Source organism: Carassius auratus, chromosome 7, assembly GCF_003368295.1.
Source record: "Carassius auratus strain Wakin chromosome 7, ASM336829v1, whole genome shotgun sequence".
NCBI classification, from domain to species: Eukaryota; Metazoa; Chordata; class Actinopteri; order Cypriniformes; family Cyprinidae; genus Carassius; species Carassius auratus.
This window is the reverse complement of record NC_039249.1, coordinates 16,259,467-16,276,344: the sequence shown is the minus strand read 5'-3', so window position 1 is coordinate 16,276,344 and position 16,878 is coordinate 16,259,467. Positions and strand designations below refer to the sequence as shown.

Genomic DNA, 16,878 nt, shown 5'->3' with positions numbered 1-16,878 from the left:
GGGTGATTTTACCAAAGGTTCATCGCTCATTTTTATGTGGAGGCTTTGGATGCTTTCGATCATCCATCTGTTAGGAAACGTGCAACACGAAGTGAAACAATGTCAATATTTGCAGTTTGTGAGAAAATCTGCTCAGGAAAATCTGTATTATGATCATAACTACTCTCTTCTTGTCTTCTTTCCATTACAACTAGCATGCGGAAACAACTGTCGTTCATTTATGAATACCAAAGACTGTTTAAACGGCTTCCCAGACCATTATTGTGACATATGGGTCATTAATGGTTGTCAAAGCAAAACATGTGCTTTTGTACTAACAATGCAAGTAAACCAAAGGAATTCCAGTCTTAATATTAGGACAGAGGAATAGAAAAGCGGAATTAGGTTCCCAGAGCACTGCCGAGGTGCTTTAAAGTGTTAAGTTGAGTTTGAACACAGTTGTGCGATGTGCAGAAGATCGAAGAGGAATCTGATATGCTTTTTTATCAGGGGAGGATTCTGCCAGAGACACTTGGCAACCAAAACACCATGGCCAGCCAATGACCTTCTCCCACGCAGGCTAACAGCCAATAACATCGTCCGACAGGGACCCACAGCCAATGACCTTTTGTTGACCAGCCTGAACCAGCCAATGAAGTTTCGCATTCAGATACTAAACAGCCAACAAGCCATCCTACAATTTCCAATAATAATCTGATAAATGGGTGAAGCAGATGAAATCAATCAGATTTAACTGCATTTAAAAATAAATAAAATGATCATAAATTAATTTATATATATATATTACTATACAATGTAATGAGAATATATACAGTATATAATGTGATATTAATTGAATTATTTATTACTCATATAATATTTATATATGCATTTATTAATCTAGATAATACAATAAGAAGAAAAACATTGGATCCCATCTAAAAAGATAGATTTGTAAATAAGTAATGACATTAATGGGTTAGTTCGCCCAAAAATAAAAATTTTGTCATTAATCATTAAGCATGCCTAGGCTCTGCTGTGTTATCTGCGCCACAAAGATGTGCTGTTCCAAACCAGTAAAAGCTCTGTTCGTCTTTGGAACACAATTTAAGATATTTTGGATGAAAACCTATAGGCTTGAGACTCTCTCATAGACTGCCAAGTAAATAACAGCAAATCAAAGATAAATACACGAAGAAACAGCGCATCCTTGTGGCGCGGATGACACAGAAGAGCCTAAGCATTGGTTAATGATTAATGACAAAATTTTCATTTTGGGTGAACTAACCCTTTAACCAAGAAAAAAAGGTAACAAAAAAAAAATAAAAAAAAAGAAGAAAGAACAGATCAACCATTGTTTGAAAAAAAAAAACTTCAGTCAGAGATATTTAAAGAGGTCATATGATGCGATTACAAATTTTCCTTTCTCTTTGGAGTGTTACATGCTGTTGGTGCATAGATAAGATCCCTAAAGTTTCGTTGTGAAAGTGAAAATACTTTGTTTGGTCTTCCAAAAGAGGACACGACTAGAAGTCAGTGTTTAAGTTGTATTTTTAACACTGTTCCAGAACAATTCAACCCAAATATTCAGATGTGTGCAGCACATTTTATGGAAGACTGTTTCCTGATCCTGAGAGAGAAGACTACAGTGCCGGCTGTTCCGACTCCATTTGTAAAGATTTGCCACTGATGATTTAAACGCGTGTTTTGAGCAGTGTAAATTAGCGCTTGTTGTTTGTCGTTTCTCCTAACACAAATACAGACATGGTTTTATATTTATGCGATGTGACTTGATGCAACACAACGTGTAAAAAGACAGTATAAGTCATTATAATCCGTAATTATGTCCCCTCTGGTTGCAACAAATGGCTCGTTTGTAATGGGTTTTATTGTTTTTGTTTAGTCGTGCCAGTGTTCTGACTGGGACATGCATCACAGTATGGTGAGGGGTGTAACATTTCCTTCACACGCTTGAGGTATTCAGTCAATCACAACAAACTGGATAGCTGGCCAATCACACCACACCTCACTTTTCAGACCGATGAGCTTTGTAAAAAATTATGTGCTTCAGAAAGTTGTGGCATAAAGAAACAATAATATACAGAATGTGGAAAATGCTTTTATTTTTTTTTATTTTTTTTTACCTTAAACCCATAAACAAATTTCATTACACCAAATACACCAAATAATGTCCTTTTTAGCAGCATCATATGACCCCTTTAATGCTGTTTCTTTTTAATGCATTCAAATAACTCAACATAAAGATAAATAAAATTTAACAAAACACAATATCTCCTGATATACTGAAAAGGTTTAAATAAAACATTATGTTTCAGCATTTTCACTAATATCCTCAACTATAGAAAACCTGTTTGGTAAGAACTGAAACATTTTTAAGCTATGGTATGTGAATTAGAGCATGAGGTAATGAGACTGACTGATGAATTTGTTGTATAATGATGAGTGAATACTGTGGAGCAGTAAACAGGGAGATAACAGCGTAAGTCCAGAGCGTCAGATAAAGTCAAGCTTGTTGGGAGGAGGATGTGGTGTCTGATATTAATGAGCATATTAAAACGGAGATGGAGAGAGAAGCAACAGAGTAAACAGTCTCAGCATAACTGAAATTCCTAGAGTAAACCCACTGAATTCCTCTCCTCTACATGAATCAGAACAGTGCAACTCCAGTCCTGTTTGTTCTCTGCCTCCCTTTTACACGATCATCTGCAGTCTTTTACTGGGATTAAGAGCTGCACTCATTCATAGTTCAAGAAATCAACAATGTTCAGAGGGGGAAAAAAATACCCTAAAAAGAAATATTGGGCCATAAATTTCTGACTGCTGACTCTGACCTTAAAACACCCACTTCTTTTTTCATTAACCCTTCTAGGAACTGCCATTGTGGTGTGATACAGTACTTTTAAGCACACGGCACGTGTTTCATTGGTTGACGGCTAACTTAAAGTTCATCTATCTGCATGATGGATGCAAACAGTCCATGAGGATGAATAAACATTACTTAATCTTAGCTTTGTTGAGTGTGGTGGAGTTGAGCCAAACTCGTCATGGTTCTGTTCAGCTCAGAGCAAAATGGAAATGTTGAGTTGAGATGAGTCTTGAACCGTCTGACTGACATTTAATGATTGATTTGCACTGAATGAGGATGATCTAACAGGTTGGGCAAACTAAGCTACCATCGACTGAAATTTATCTACATAAAGAATTGTTTAGAGAAAGTACTAGAACTATTTGGAAATATGAATGAATGTGAAGAAAATAAATGTTAGTAGTTAAGCATATTATCAAACGCAAAGTACAGTAGCTCTAATAGACTTATATTGAAAACGCGTCATTTAAAGGATTGCTGTCTTTATCAGATTTTGTAAAAACGTGGTTAACGCGTAAACAATAACATACTATTTTTAGATGGCTACTTAAAGTGCTTCCTTATCATAGACATTAAAATAAATGGACACAGCGACCCCATTGGAACTCAATTGAGAAAAGTGAAGCCCATTTTTATCGTTTTTTTAGCACTTCCGTTTCTGACGCGCAGACTCAAACGAAGCTTGACGACATCAGCAACCTGTCTGACAGATGTAAATCTTCTAAGCAGGAGTAAGTATTCTGATTAATTATTTTGTATAGTATTTTAAAATGTAACGCCAGTACGCCATATTAAGTTAATTGCCTGCGAGCTTCTCCTCCTGTCTGTACGTAATGTGACAGAGAGACTAGTGGTTATGACGCAATCGTTAGCCTATATTTTACAAAAACTGTTTATACCCGACTTTAACTTCCGGTCGAGTTCCTTGCCCCCTGCCTCCAACACACAAATTCAAATACAGCGGTTTAGGGCGCGATCCTGCAAATATGGCGGAGGACCCATAATGCAACACGGCGTGACGTCACCTTCACATTCCCTATAAGGAACAGGGGGCAAGGAACTCGACCGGAAGTTGAAGTCGGGTGGGGGCTGCCATCTTTTAGCAGAACTTCACTTGCGTTAGCATTCCCATTGACTCCCATTCATTTTTGCGTCACTTTGACAGCAAATAACTTTACATCTGAGGCGTTTAAAGACTCCGTTTGTCCATTATTTATTTCTAAAGATACACGACAATGTATAAAGGGCTCCATTACCTTCTATGTTACATTATGGCCCCGTATAAACAGTTTTTGTAAAAAAAATAAGCTAACGATTGCGTCATAACCACTCGTCTCTCTGTCGCATTACGTACAGACAGGAGGAGAAGCTCGCAGGCAATTAACTTAAAGGGGGGGTGAAATGCTATTTCATGCATACTGAGTTTTTTACACTGTTAAAGAGTTGGATTCCCATGCTAAACATGGACAAAGTTTCAAAAATTAAGTTGTACATTTGAAGGAGTATTTTTGTTCCAAAAAAACCTCTTCCGGTTTGTCACAAGTTTCGGAAAGCTTTTTTCGAGTATGGCTCTGTGTGACGTTAGATGGAGCGGAATTTCCTTATATGGGTCCTAAGTGCGCGCTCTTCTGCCGGAAGAGCGCGCGCTCCAGTACAGCAGAGCAATGAGAGCCTGATGAGAGGCTGAGCACAGCCTGATCAGAGCGAGAGCGTCGCGAAAAGTCACAAAAGAAGTGTGTTTTTGGTTGCCAGGGCAAGACAACCCTGCACAGATTACCAAAAGAGAAACAGCATTAAGGGACCAGTGGATGGAGTTTATTTTTACAGAGCATCAACAGAGTTGTGCAAGTGTTTTTGTTTGTTCCCTGCATTTCGGATTGCACATCGTTTATTTCTTAAGGATAATGCAGTACCAACGGAAAAGGGTCACGATTGTGTGTTGGAACCACATGCGGTGAGTAAAACTGCTTCAAATATCTCTGTGTTGTTAACTTAGCTATCAGCGCATAAGCACATCAAGTAAACAGCATGCGATGTTGTCATCAAACTGCACTTTCCACATGTACAGCTTAGAAAAAAAAAAAAAAAAAAAAAAAGACGACATAAAGTGGAACTTAGTCATTTTCCAAAACCGCTAAGCAAATATATACAGTTTCAGTACATACCACATAGCATACCGCCTTTGCTGATGCTGCTCTTGTTAAATTTCAGCCTCTGTATCTGTTTCACTGCTTCCACATGCTTCTCAACTCAAAAGCCTACTGGCGCTCGTGATTCTTTAGCTCCGCCCACACGTCACGCCTCTAGGCGCTCCTGTTTTTCCGGGAAAAATCGGTACAGACTATCTTTCTCTTATAAATATAATAAAAATAAAGACTTTTTGGAGTTATGAAGGATGCAGTACTACTCTATAGGTACTCAAGATTAACAGGATATTGAGTGAAAACGAGCATTTCACCCCCCCCTTTAATATGGCGTATTGGCTTTACATTGTAAAATACTATACAAAATAATTAATCAGAATACTTACTCCTGCTCACTCATGACAAAGAACTCCCCGCTCAAGCTCGCCGTCTCTGCAAGATTAACGGTGGCAGTTTGCACGCACAGCTACTAGAAGATTTACATCTGTCAGACAGGTTGCTGACGTCATCAAGCTTCGTTTGAGTCTGCGCGTCAGAAACGGAAGTGTTAAAAAACGCTAAAAATGGGCTTCACTTGTCTCAATTGAGTTCCTATGGGGTCGCTGTGTCCATTTCTTTTACTGTCTATGGTTGGAGGCTGTGTTTGGATTTTCTGTCGAGCTTTTAATAAACGTCGATTCTCTCCATCAAGAACTGCCATAGCAGGTCACACGATCGTTCAGGGAGGAAACTGAACAACGGAATACGTTTTTTCAGCTTTCCTTCCTGGAAAAAACAACAAGGGAAGCAGGTGGAGGAGCTGACGAAAAGACGCAAAATAAATAAATAAATAAAAAATTTCTCCTGATTGCGGCAACCCACGCGATCCGGCGTCTTTTAAGTTGAAGGCATAATATTTTATATTTTAACACTTTTGTGGTCAGAAAATGCCTTTAACTGAAGGGGTTGAAGTTAAAAAAAGACCTCTTTCAAGTGACATTTCTGTTTTGCTTAGGCCTCCTTTACTGTTTGTACTTAAAAATAATAATAATAATACGCGTGAAAGTGTGTGAGTGTAAACTGTTCGGAAAGATTCGATTCTACTTATTCACTAACCTTTGTGACCGATTCGTTGAAAAAAGAACTGACTCTAACGAATGAATCATTTGAGAATCGTAGCTACGTACACTGCTAGTTCAGATTCTAAACGTTCGAGAAAAAAAAAAAATAACAGCAACAAAAAAAAGCCGGATATGCGATATATTTGTTGAAAAGTTTTCGGGAAATATAACAAATATATAAGTCATGACTCGTGATCATCCCTACCATGTTATTTAATTAAAAACTACTAAAAAGATACGGGAGTTTAAAAACTAGTGATGTTTCCACTTTACTACTGATATGAAGAGCTTCACTGCTCCGCGGTGATGGCCGTTAAAGGAGGTAAGAATAGTAAGCCTATTTAAAGTGCCATATTAAATCATTCATGACTAAGCATTGTCTCACTTTGTAACATAGTAGATTTTATTTTTAGCTAATGGTGTTGAAAAAAGAGTGGGTGTTGGAGCTGCAGCATAATAATTCAAGTTAAGAAATGTAAATACAAGCATCTGTAACTTGACATCTAGATGTTCTTTGGCCTTGAGGTTGTGTAGGGCCCCTGAGAGCTTACTTGCCTCTCCACCTTATCAGCATATCCAAACTGGAGTCAGTCCAACTGTTAATATACTCACTTTCTATCTTGATGCTTTTCTGCCTGTCGGATGATCCCGATGTCAGTCGGTTATAAATTAACTACTGAATGAATGGGCCGTGGCAAGTTATTACAGTAACCTCAGCAATGTAAATGTACCTGACTTTTGAATCAGCGTTTTACTATCTCTTGTCTCTAGCCATTTGCCAGCTGGAGTGACATAGTGTCTATGGCCTTGTCTGCTTAAATCAGGTCACTAAATGCATCAGCATCTCGAAAGCCACTTTATTGCACTGGCCTTAGATTAACCTGTTGGCTTTACAGAGAGCTTTAAGGTCTAGAAATGCAGTGCAAGGGGAAATATGTATTTCCGCTGGAGGTACTGAAAGGGTTGTGAAGATAACTTGTAAAATGCCTATCACTCTGTTCATCTCATACAGAAGATCTCATCTACAGAAGAGAAATATACTCTAGAAAGAGAGGATATGTCCAAAAGTTTATAGAAAAATGAAAAGAAGAACATAGAGAGGTGAGAGCTGTAGCTGTAGTGTTATATGTCCTTCTTCTCTTCTGAGAAATTGTGTCTGTGTTCCAATACACATCTTATCTCACTGAACAAGATACGTACTCACATATGCACACATAAAACAGTCCAGAGTCCAAGTACAGAATGATACACCCTCTCTCTGACAGTCAGAAAATCTTCCCATTATTCTTCAATCATGTAAAAAAAAAAATATTTTAAAAGCACACTCTTTACCTTTTTTCTTTTTTTTTGGACTGGACATGATTGTTTCCCAAAAAGCATGGTAAGCTTAGCAGTTCCTGATCATTTGCACCTTTGAAGCCATTGGGAAACAATCTTGGCTTGAGACAACTCTGATCCAGTTTAGCTCTTCCTTTAAATAGTACAGTAGTTTACTATGTGTGGTTGACTGAACTGACTATGCAACATTTCGTAATAGGTCTATCACCCCAACATGCAGTGGTATAGCAAAACAGCATGTCACATTGGTTTCATAACCAGTTTAGTTGGCTTAAAAACTCTCACCATAGTTTTCATTTTAAATGCCGAGGTTTTGGAATTCTATATTCTTGGTTGTAAAATGGTTTATTTGTGATGAGGACTTCAGACAGAATGTGATTTTTGCCTAAACATATAGTGGCAATCTTAAAATTGTGCTAGAGTTTATGTTAAGAGAGGTGTTGGCCTTGGTTAGAAGAAAGCTCACCTAGAATTATGCTTTGTTTTACTTGCTGCAGCAGGATTTTTTGCAGGGGCTTCAGCTGAATTGGTCAATAGGTTTTGTGCCCCTCTTTACAGTTAGTACAAACACAAGGAATGTATTTTGTATTCAATTTTAATTTACAATGCACAAAAACCCAGTATACATTTATGTAAAAAAGCAAGTTGCCCAGCAACCCTCATACTTAAGCAAAATATGCCAATCAAATATTCATGAAATATCGACTGAAGTCTAATTTTTAAGAACTTTTACACAATAGCTTTATTTTAGCTCAGCCGGATACAACAATACAAAAAGTATGCAGTCGCAGATCCGCTATTCCTCTATAGAGCATGACCTTTAATTAGTTGTTTAAATAGTGCTAATCATGCATTGCCTTTCATGCTTATTTTAAATGTTTAAAACTTCAGATATAGAAAATGAAAATATACAGTAGAATTAAAGATGCTTCAGTCATCTTATAAGATTGCCTTGTCTTTTCTTATCCTCCCCTTTTTATTTCCTCCTAAACAGGAATATAGATCTTAAAGGCTGTCTGGTGAGGCTATGAAATATAGCCTGAGGTACAAATGTCTATCTACAGCGACTCCAGGAACACATAGCTATACGAGACTCAGTGAGGGCAAAGGTCATGTGGCTGCTCCAATAACTTTTAGCAACACCTGCTGCCGCAGATGTAAATTCACACAGAGACTGGTCAGGGACACAAAATGGTCAAAATTGAACATAGTTAGACAAAGCTTCTTCAGATAAGAACATTTTTCAATATAACTTATAATTTACATAATTTAATAAATGTAGGGCACGTCAGGTGATTGATGACTTTCAATGTTCAGCACCAGTCATTCTCAGCCTTATCTCAACAGTATTTACAAAGACAGAGGAGTTACTGTTATGAAATAATTTGTTAACTTGCCTACCAACACCCTGACATATACACTAGAGCTAATTTTCTACTCTATCTGTTCTTCTCCACCCTTGTCAAAATTGAGATCTTAACTGTAGGGATTTAAGGACTACTGGTAATGCAGACGCTGCCTAGAGTCTGATGCAATACGTTTAGTCTGTCTTGAGTCTGTTACCATAGATACAACAGTGTATTTGCTCAACTAAGACATGGTCAACAAATAAGAGTTTGAATCAACCCAAGCTGACAGGCAAAAAAGCAGGAATACAAAATAGGTACTCTTTGCAGTTGAAAATCTTCCTTACTCAATTCCAACTCAAAATGATGTTAACCAACTACAGTGCTGTCTATTATTTACATTTCTCAATCCTTCCTATCCACATTAGAGTGGAGTGACGGAACACATTTACTCTTCTTATATCAACTGTTAAATCTTCGTGACCTGCTTTGGCCAGATTTCAAAATTGTCTTTTGAGGAGCTTCCACGGTCCTCCAAGACACTGCAAAGTTTCAAGACACTGAGACGTGCTGCTTTACGAATGGAGGGCAGATATTACAATTATCTCCTGCACATCAAATCAAGAGCGTGGGTTGAACTTTCTGCGGTTGCTATGGCGATCGTAACATTCTGGATGAGATATAATACGAGTGAAAAAGGAAACCGAATTTGAGTGTACAGACTGAAGACGCACAAGTTAAACACCGTGGACAGTACACATTCCAGGAACGGGAGGGGAAAAAGCATAATACGATTAAGTAAAATGATTTGCCTAGAGAGCCTCCACACAGCCCACAGCAGAGCACACTGCAAACCAACATCAGGCCCTCACTGGCTGCTGTTACTGCCACTGTTGTTGTTGTTGTTGTTGTTGCAGAGGTCTCCGGGGCCTCCACCAGAAGCAGGGGGTTGCACGTTGTCTGCGAGGTTGTGAGCATGCTCTAGAAACAGGTCTTTGAGCACACTCAATTCTTTGCTAAGCAATTTGATTTTGGCCTCCAGTCTCTCATTCTCTTCCTTCAGCTCATTGACACGCTGTTGGGTGTCCTGTGCCTTCTGCTTGCTGCGCATGCGGCTTTTCTTTACGGCCAGGTTGTTGCGTTCTCTCCGTTGGCGGTACTCATCGCTGTTTTTATCCATAGAGGACTTCTTCATCTTGCTGGGTGGTGTGGCCTTACCCCCACCTCCTGGACTCACTGGAACTAGTTGAGGAACCTGGAAGAATTCAAATAATGTCATATACCTAATACACGACTAATTTACAGTTTTTATAATTAGGTTTTAAATAATCTACAAATCTTATTCCTCAAGATTATGAGAAACGGGATGATTTAATGCACTTAACGAATACATACCATGGTTTAAGCACTGCAAAAAAATTACAATTGAATGCTTTTACAGAGTCATGAATATTAATATTCAGAAATGAATGGTTAAGTAGGTTAGTTTGTTGATGTGTGTACCTGCTGTAGTCCTGCAGTTCCCGCTGGGTTCAGTGCACTATTATGTGGCTGATTCTGTATAACACTAACGCCGTTCTGATCTGTGCTGGATATCTTCTGTTGCAACTGCTTGCTCATTTGGATCCACTTCCACTGTCTTTCTCTCTCCCTCTCCGACCTGAGTTGTCGGACTTCGCAGAACTGGAGTTGGTGTAAGCTGGTATTGTGAGAAGCTGAATGCCCCAAAATGCAGCTGTGTGCCTAAAAACCAGACAGGATTCAGAGAAATAAGTTAGACAGAGTACTCTGCACACATCAGCTTCATACTCCATCACACTTTGCATGATTTGATGTCACACAATTCCCACCTGGGCAGATGCACCAAGCAGAAACACATTATTTCAGCAAAATGCTGCAACACTTAAAAGTCGGGTCAACCGCTTGTGCTCATTCGTTAGCGTTGTGTTGCTGTAATCCGACCGTGCTGCCATGTCAATGTGCATATGTGGCAAATTCTCTCTCCAATGAGCGCGAGCTCAAGTGTTGCCCGCGGTTGCATCATCGCTCGCGCTCCCACCCGCTGCTTTGTACACGAGAGAAGGGAAACTCCGTCGTCATGCAGAACTATTTCGAGCTAAAGTTAACATTTTAAACAAACGCCAGAATAGCGAAGCTACTGTAAAGCAATTTTAAGTTGATTGGTGATGTAGTTTTAAAGCTGGGAAGTGTTTTATAAGTTGTTTGGACTCATATCTGGCTGGTTACATCATACACGGAACTGTGGGAATGAAGGGGAATACCGCTGACTTACTTTCAACAACAGTGTGCCTACATTCAAAATCGCCGCAGATGCGGTAAAACAGTATTGTAAACTATCGCGTAACCATGTAAAACCTTGACAATACTTACAGAAGTGTTTCTTTATGTGTAGGTGAGTCTGTAACAAGTGAGATCTACTACAGGTTAGCAGGTTGGCTAATTAGCTGCCACATTCCTAACCATGACGTCAGGCATCTAACAATGAACCGAGAGCGAAAACAGGCAGCTTTCTACATAAAAGTTACGCGAATCTAGGATAATGCGCCACAGTCGATCGCGATCATGTTTAAGCGTGGGTCATAAAGCTCTCGTTGGCCTCAGATCCGGGAGTTGAAGGTATTTTGCAATCGAATGAGCGGCACGGATCCTCTGTTAGCGAGCCATCGTTCAGTTGATTAAAAAATCAACTCGACAGTCTGTATAGCTATCTTACAATATACCCAGACAACTTACCTTGAAAACGCTCGAGGCTTATAAGTTATCCACTTGCGTTAATAAAGAATAATGTCCTCTTTGTTCAAGGAAAAATAAGCACAGGTTGAGGTATTATTGTTTGGTAAAGCGGCGCCTGGGAGTATTGCGAAATCTTGTGACCATGTAGGGAAATCTGCTCTCGCAACCAATCAAATCAGAGGGTTGGGAGAGATGACGAAATACACTGTTTGATTGACATGTCACTAAACCAATCAGGCAGCACTTGTCGGTCAGGGGCGTTTTCATGCAATAAAACATTAGATCTGTAAAGAATAATAACCAAGGTAACATTATACCTCTCATTTTAGTGTTGACTTTTCAATTTTTTTTTAAATATCTTTATTCTAACTTATGTATAAGAATATATCCATAACATTTTTGGTTACTGTTTGAATAGACCCTGCTCACTTTAAATGTATAATTTGTTTGTTGCTAGGCCTATTTCTCGTCGAATTTTACATTAATATATGTACATTTTCAAAGATAAATCCTTCCTTATTTAAATACATATTTTAAATCCTTTTTAGAAATTAATAAATCTATTCCATAGTGTGATTTGTATATGCTAACAGTTTGCTTTGGATTAATTTATGTAACCCTAATCCTCTTCTGCATTCTACTTTTGTACTTGTAATTGTTATTCTTTTACTGCATAATAATAATAATAAAATACCTCTTATTTTATGTTATGGAACATTTTTCATGTGTTTACCAAAATGCAAACAGTAAAGTAGCTATTAAGATTCACAGAACCGTGAGCTAAATAAATTGTTCACTAATATTGCTAATACTCTGTTTACATTAACATTTTGCACTTTTAGCCTTAGGACATCAAGTCTGAGATAATTTTAGCACTTTAGACTTTTGGAATCTGGAAGCCTACCACCAGCAAATAAAATATATAAAGCCAATGTTATTATTAAATTATAACAGAGCACCAAATGTGCACAAATGATTTTGGGTGTCCTGCATTATAATGAATGTCACAAAATGTAAGTGGTTCCGTTTTATTTAATTTATATATTATATTTAGAAATGACTGGACATTTGGACCTAATGAGAGTATTCATTTTTTACATGAAGGACATTAAATGTAACATAACGTGTTAGGCTACTAACTCCATATGATAATTTCTAATATTGATATGGTAAAATAGGCTAGACCAAAACAGAAAAAAAACTGAAATGTATAACTTATCTATTGCTGGCTACATGTCTTGTGGCCTCTCGACTCATTCTTTCAGTTGTGGTACATGCCAGGCCCTCTCTGTGACAATAGAGGGAGCTCCCAGACTGTGCACGCACTGATTAGCGGCGATACGCGCGCTCCAACTACAGCGCATTCAAGTCTGTAGATTGCTGTGTGCTCTCCAGCTTCTCACGCACTAGGTGAGACGTGTGCTACACTGTTTGTTTTAACAAAGTGGTCGTATTTATTGTTGTGCGCAAAGATTCTCCCAAGCGCTTTAAAATAATGGATGGCATTGTACAATTCTGCAGCAGCGATCAGAGGAAAAATAAAAGATAAAACACGACAAATTAAATACACAAAGATCAAACAAATCTTAATTAGATGAAAAAAACGTGGAGTGTTTTCTATCTTTTTTTGTGAAATTTAATGTGGAGTCGAGATGACTTAATTTATTCATCAAAAAATTTATTATGGCATCGGCTCAATTGCACGTTTAAATGCAGGCGGCTATGTGTTAAGACAATATCAGTAATATTTTATTTTGTTTTTTCTTTTCTTTCTTTCTTTTTTACCAATTGTATAATTATTTTTCTAGTTTAGCATTTATATTGTATTAATATAATATCCGTTACATATTATGTCCGTACCCGTTATACCAGTAATAGGTCTCCAGTTTAGTCTGATCTCCGTTTTCCCCTCATGCATTGATATTTTTAAAAATGCATTCCAGTTCCCACATCCAACAGCTGTAAATAAATCTCAAAATCTAATGATCAATTCATATGCAGTTGTAAAACCATAAAACATTATACGAACATAAAAAGCAATCATGTATTATGATAGCTTTTTATCAGTTACATGAAACGATCGCGTACCAGCCTATTTAACCTATAATTCAATAATAATTGACTTTTGTAAAGACCAGGTCGATATCAGTGCGTGCCCTGAGCCCTCGCGCAAAGATGACGCAGGGATGCGTTCTGCGTTAGGACCCAGAGCACACCCGCCCTCCAAACTCCAAGCATATATAAGTGCTCTCAGAAAAGTACTTGACAGATGTGAAGCTCACACGCTGAGAGTCCAAGTGTCATTTTAAGGGAGATCTCGTGTGGTGTTTCAGCCTTTACACTCAAATCAATTTTACGGCCGAGTACACAGCCACGACAGGCTGCGCGCTCGCCTGTCCTGAGAACTTGGAGCCAGCGCGGCTTTCTCCGGTACTGCGAACAAGCTGGATTCCCGCAGCTCTTCGCCATGTCTGGCGAGCTTTAGATACTCCATGGAGCAAGCAAACCTCTACGAGGTCGCCCCACGGCCACTAATGACCAGCCTTGTACAGAGTCAGCAAACCGCCTATAGTACCTACAAAGACACCGCTGGAGACCTGAGCGAGATCTGCGAGAACGAGAACTCCATCGACATCAGCGCCTACATCGACCCTTCAGCCTTTAACGACGAGTTCCTGGCTGACTTATTCCACAACAGCTCCAAGCAAGAAAAGTTCAAGCTGGCGAGCGGAGACTACGAGTACCCCCACGGCGCCAATGGCACACCGGGACCCCCGCAGATGTACGGCTGTCTGAACGGCTACATGGATTCCTCCAAACTAGAGCCTATCTACGAGAGCCAGGCGCGAATGAGACCCGTGGCCATCAAACAGGAGCCCCGAGAGGAAGATGAGCTCGGCCACTCGATGCCCCCCACATACCACCACCCTCAACATCACGCGCCACATCTGTCGTACCTGCAGCACCAGATCGCGCACTGCGCGCAAACCACCATGCATCTCCAGCCGGGTCATCCCACACCTCCCCCGACGCCCGTACCCAGTCCCCATCACCAACACAGCCACCTGCCTGGGGGCTCCATGAAGATGGGCGATCGAGGGAAATCCAAGAAACACATCGACAAGAACAGCAACGAGTATCGGCTGAGGAGGGAGCGCAACAACATAGCCGTGCGCAAGAGCCGGGACAAGGCAAAAATGCGCAATGTAGAGACGCAACATAAAGTGATCGAGTTGTCGGCGGATAACGAGAGACTTCGCAAGAGGGTAGAGCACCTCACGCGAGAACTGGAGACGTTACGGGGCATCTTCAGGCAGCTTCCCGACGGCTCGTTTGTCAAAGCCATGGGCAGCTGCGCCTAACAAAGCGAGCTGGACTTTTGAAGTAACTTTTGCGTGATATTTACGTCTGCTGGATAAACGCTGACACATTCTCAAAGTGTTTCTATAGGAGCCAGGCAGCTGCGGTAGCCTATACATGTGCCTTTTGTACAAAAACAAACGATAAGCTCATCTTTTCACATTTGGACTTGGCTTGTTGTAAGTGTAGTCCTGTTAAGAATGTGTGTGTGTTAGCTACGCGAAACATTATCAGTGCAGCTAATATACAAATACCAGGGGGTTACATGCGAACCTGAACTACATTTTGTAGCGACAAACAAAACAAAACAAACAAACAAAAAAACAAAACAAAAAAAAAAAACTTTCCTGCCATAGCAGGCTGTATTCCCATCACACCTGTTGCTGCGTAACATTCACTGTATGATATTGTTGATTTAACCTTTGTGCAGGAGGTGGGGTGGAGATGTTTCATGGACGACAAATGTCAAAGCATAGGACTGGAATTGGTTTTCACGGTGGTAGGATATTTGTCATTAGCATCGCAGACTGTATGCACGATGTCGTCCCTCTCAACCTGATGAAGCGCATTCCATTGAGAACCTTTTGCCATGGTTTGGGTACTGATCTGTAAAACGCCTGTCAGTATACGCTTTTAGAGTAAACGCTTTGTATTTATGCAGTATGATTGATAAAAATGTGAAAGGGTGCATATCTCTATGCAATGTTTGTTGCTGTCATGTGAACAATTCCGGTGGACGATCACCGTGTGCTTTCTCACTGGTTTTGCAGTGAAGTCCTGTCTTGCTCTGTAAGCGTGTTCATTTCATGAGAAGGTTTTTTTTTTCTACAACAACCCTCGAGCAGAGACCGCTTTCAGTGCCTTTTGAGTTTTTCCTGTCTTCATCGTCATCACTCACTGAACATTTGGACAGAAATATAAAGCAAGGAAAAGGAAGCACTTTTTTTTTTTTTTTTTTTTTTTTACAAACGGCATATTGCAGATGTTATACGAATGTTTAATATGTTTCAGTTTTAATATGAACATTATATATAAATATAAATATATATGCCAAAAATTATGAATTAAAACATTGTCTTACTTATGTCTTTTGCGTTGCCTTCTCATTTCATATCAACATATATAGCTATGTGTATATTTTATTTTCGGTTGATCTTTCACAGTCTGTCGCCTAATTCGAGTTACTCTCTGTAGCAACCCCACTTTACACGTATAATTCTTTCGACACCGAGAGATGGCGCTGAAAAGTTGTTTGAGTCTAGTATGCACATACAGTACATATCTGTGGAGGTGCTTTCTTTGAAAGAGCATGAGTAAAAATGTAAATCAGAACTAACTGGAATAAAACTAGTAAAAATGCATATTTTTATAGGTAAAACGATAACTTCCACATTATTACGGAAATACAGGAAGACGTTTCCAGAAGGATCCATTCAGCTCCAGGGTCTTTGAGCGTCACGGTTAACATTCACTTAACCCTAATTCACTGTGCTAAATATTTACTGTGAGCTGTTGCATTTTTAATGGAGTTAACGTTAAACATTGTCTGTAACAGATCAGGGTTTGTCCAAGTCACTGATAAGGACTTGTAAAAGTAGCACTCTCATTGATTCATGTCTCTGCCCTCGTCTCTGAATTGATCAAGTTATCCTTAAATTAGATAGAGTGGAGTGCTACTGATAGCCTCATTTCTCCTGAGTACACTTTTCAGGGCAGGAGATAAAGAGAGAAAGAAAGAAAGAGATAGTCCCTGTGACCGGTTGAGATGTGTTCCACTCCATTGTTGTCAATTGACATGTTTTTACATTATCAGCTCTGGAATGATTGAATCAATAAATCAGCCTCCTTTCCAAACCTCTGTTGCAGATAGAATGATGGCACACAAGGAATCTGCCCAAGCCAGGTTTGAACATAGCTGTCAGGCCAACTTCTTTCAGTCTCTAGTACTTGCTGCCAACTCTTTTTCCTTG

General features: G+C 39.4%; 2 protein-coding genes across 3 annotated transcripts; one reads left to right on the top strand and one right to left on the bottom strand.

Moving 5' to 3' along the window:
- Positions 1-8,025: 8,025 nt before the first annotated feature.
- Positions 8,026-11,704, bottom strand: cebpg (CCAAT enhancer binding protein gamma). 2 transcript variants are annotated; one of them, XM_026267619.1, is made up of 3 exons: positions 11,549-11,704; positions 10,298-10,537; positions 8,026-10,049 (listed from the first exon to the last, which is right to left on the bottom strand). In XM_026267619.1, the coding sequence occupies exons 2-3, from the start codon at positions 10,412-10,414 to the stop codon at positions 9,663-9,665; spliced, it is 504 nt and encodes a 167-aa protein (XP_026123404.1). In that variant the 5' UTR covers positions 10,415-10,537; positions 11,549-11,704; the 3' UTR covers positions 8,026-9,662. The 2 variants fall into 2 exon arrangements, with proteins under 2 accessions (XP_026123404.1, XP_026123405.1); XM_026267620.1 differs by lacking the exon at positions 11,549-11,704 and adding an exon at positions 10,645-10,852.
- Positions 11,705-13,797: 2,093 nt separating this feature from the next.
- cebpa (CCAAT enhancer binding protein alpha) lies at positions 13,798-15,871 on the top strand. The gene has a single exon (XM_026267618.1). The coding sequence runs from the start codon at positions 14,041-14,043 to the stop codon at positions 14,908-14,910; it is 870 nt and encodes a 289-aa protein (XP_026123403.1). The 5' UTR covers positions 13,798-14,040; the 3' UTR covers positions 14,911-15,871.
- The last annotated feature ends 1,007 nt before the right edge of the window (positions 15,872-16,878 follow it).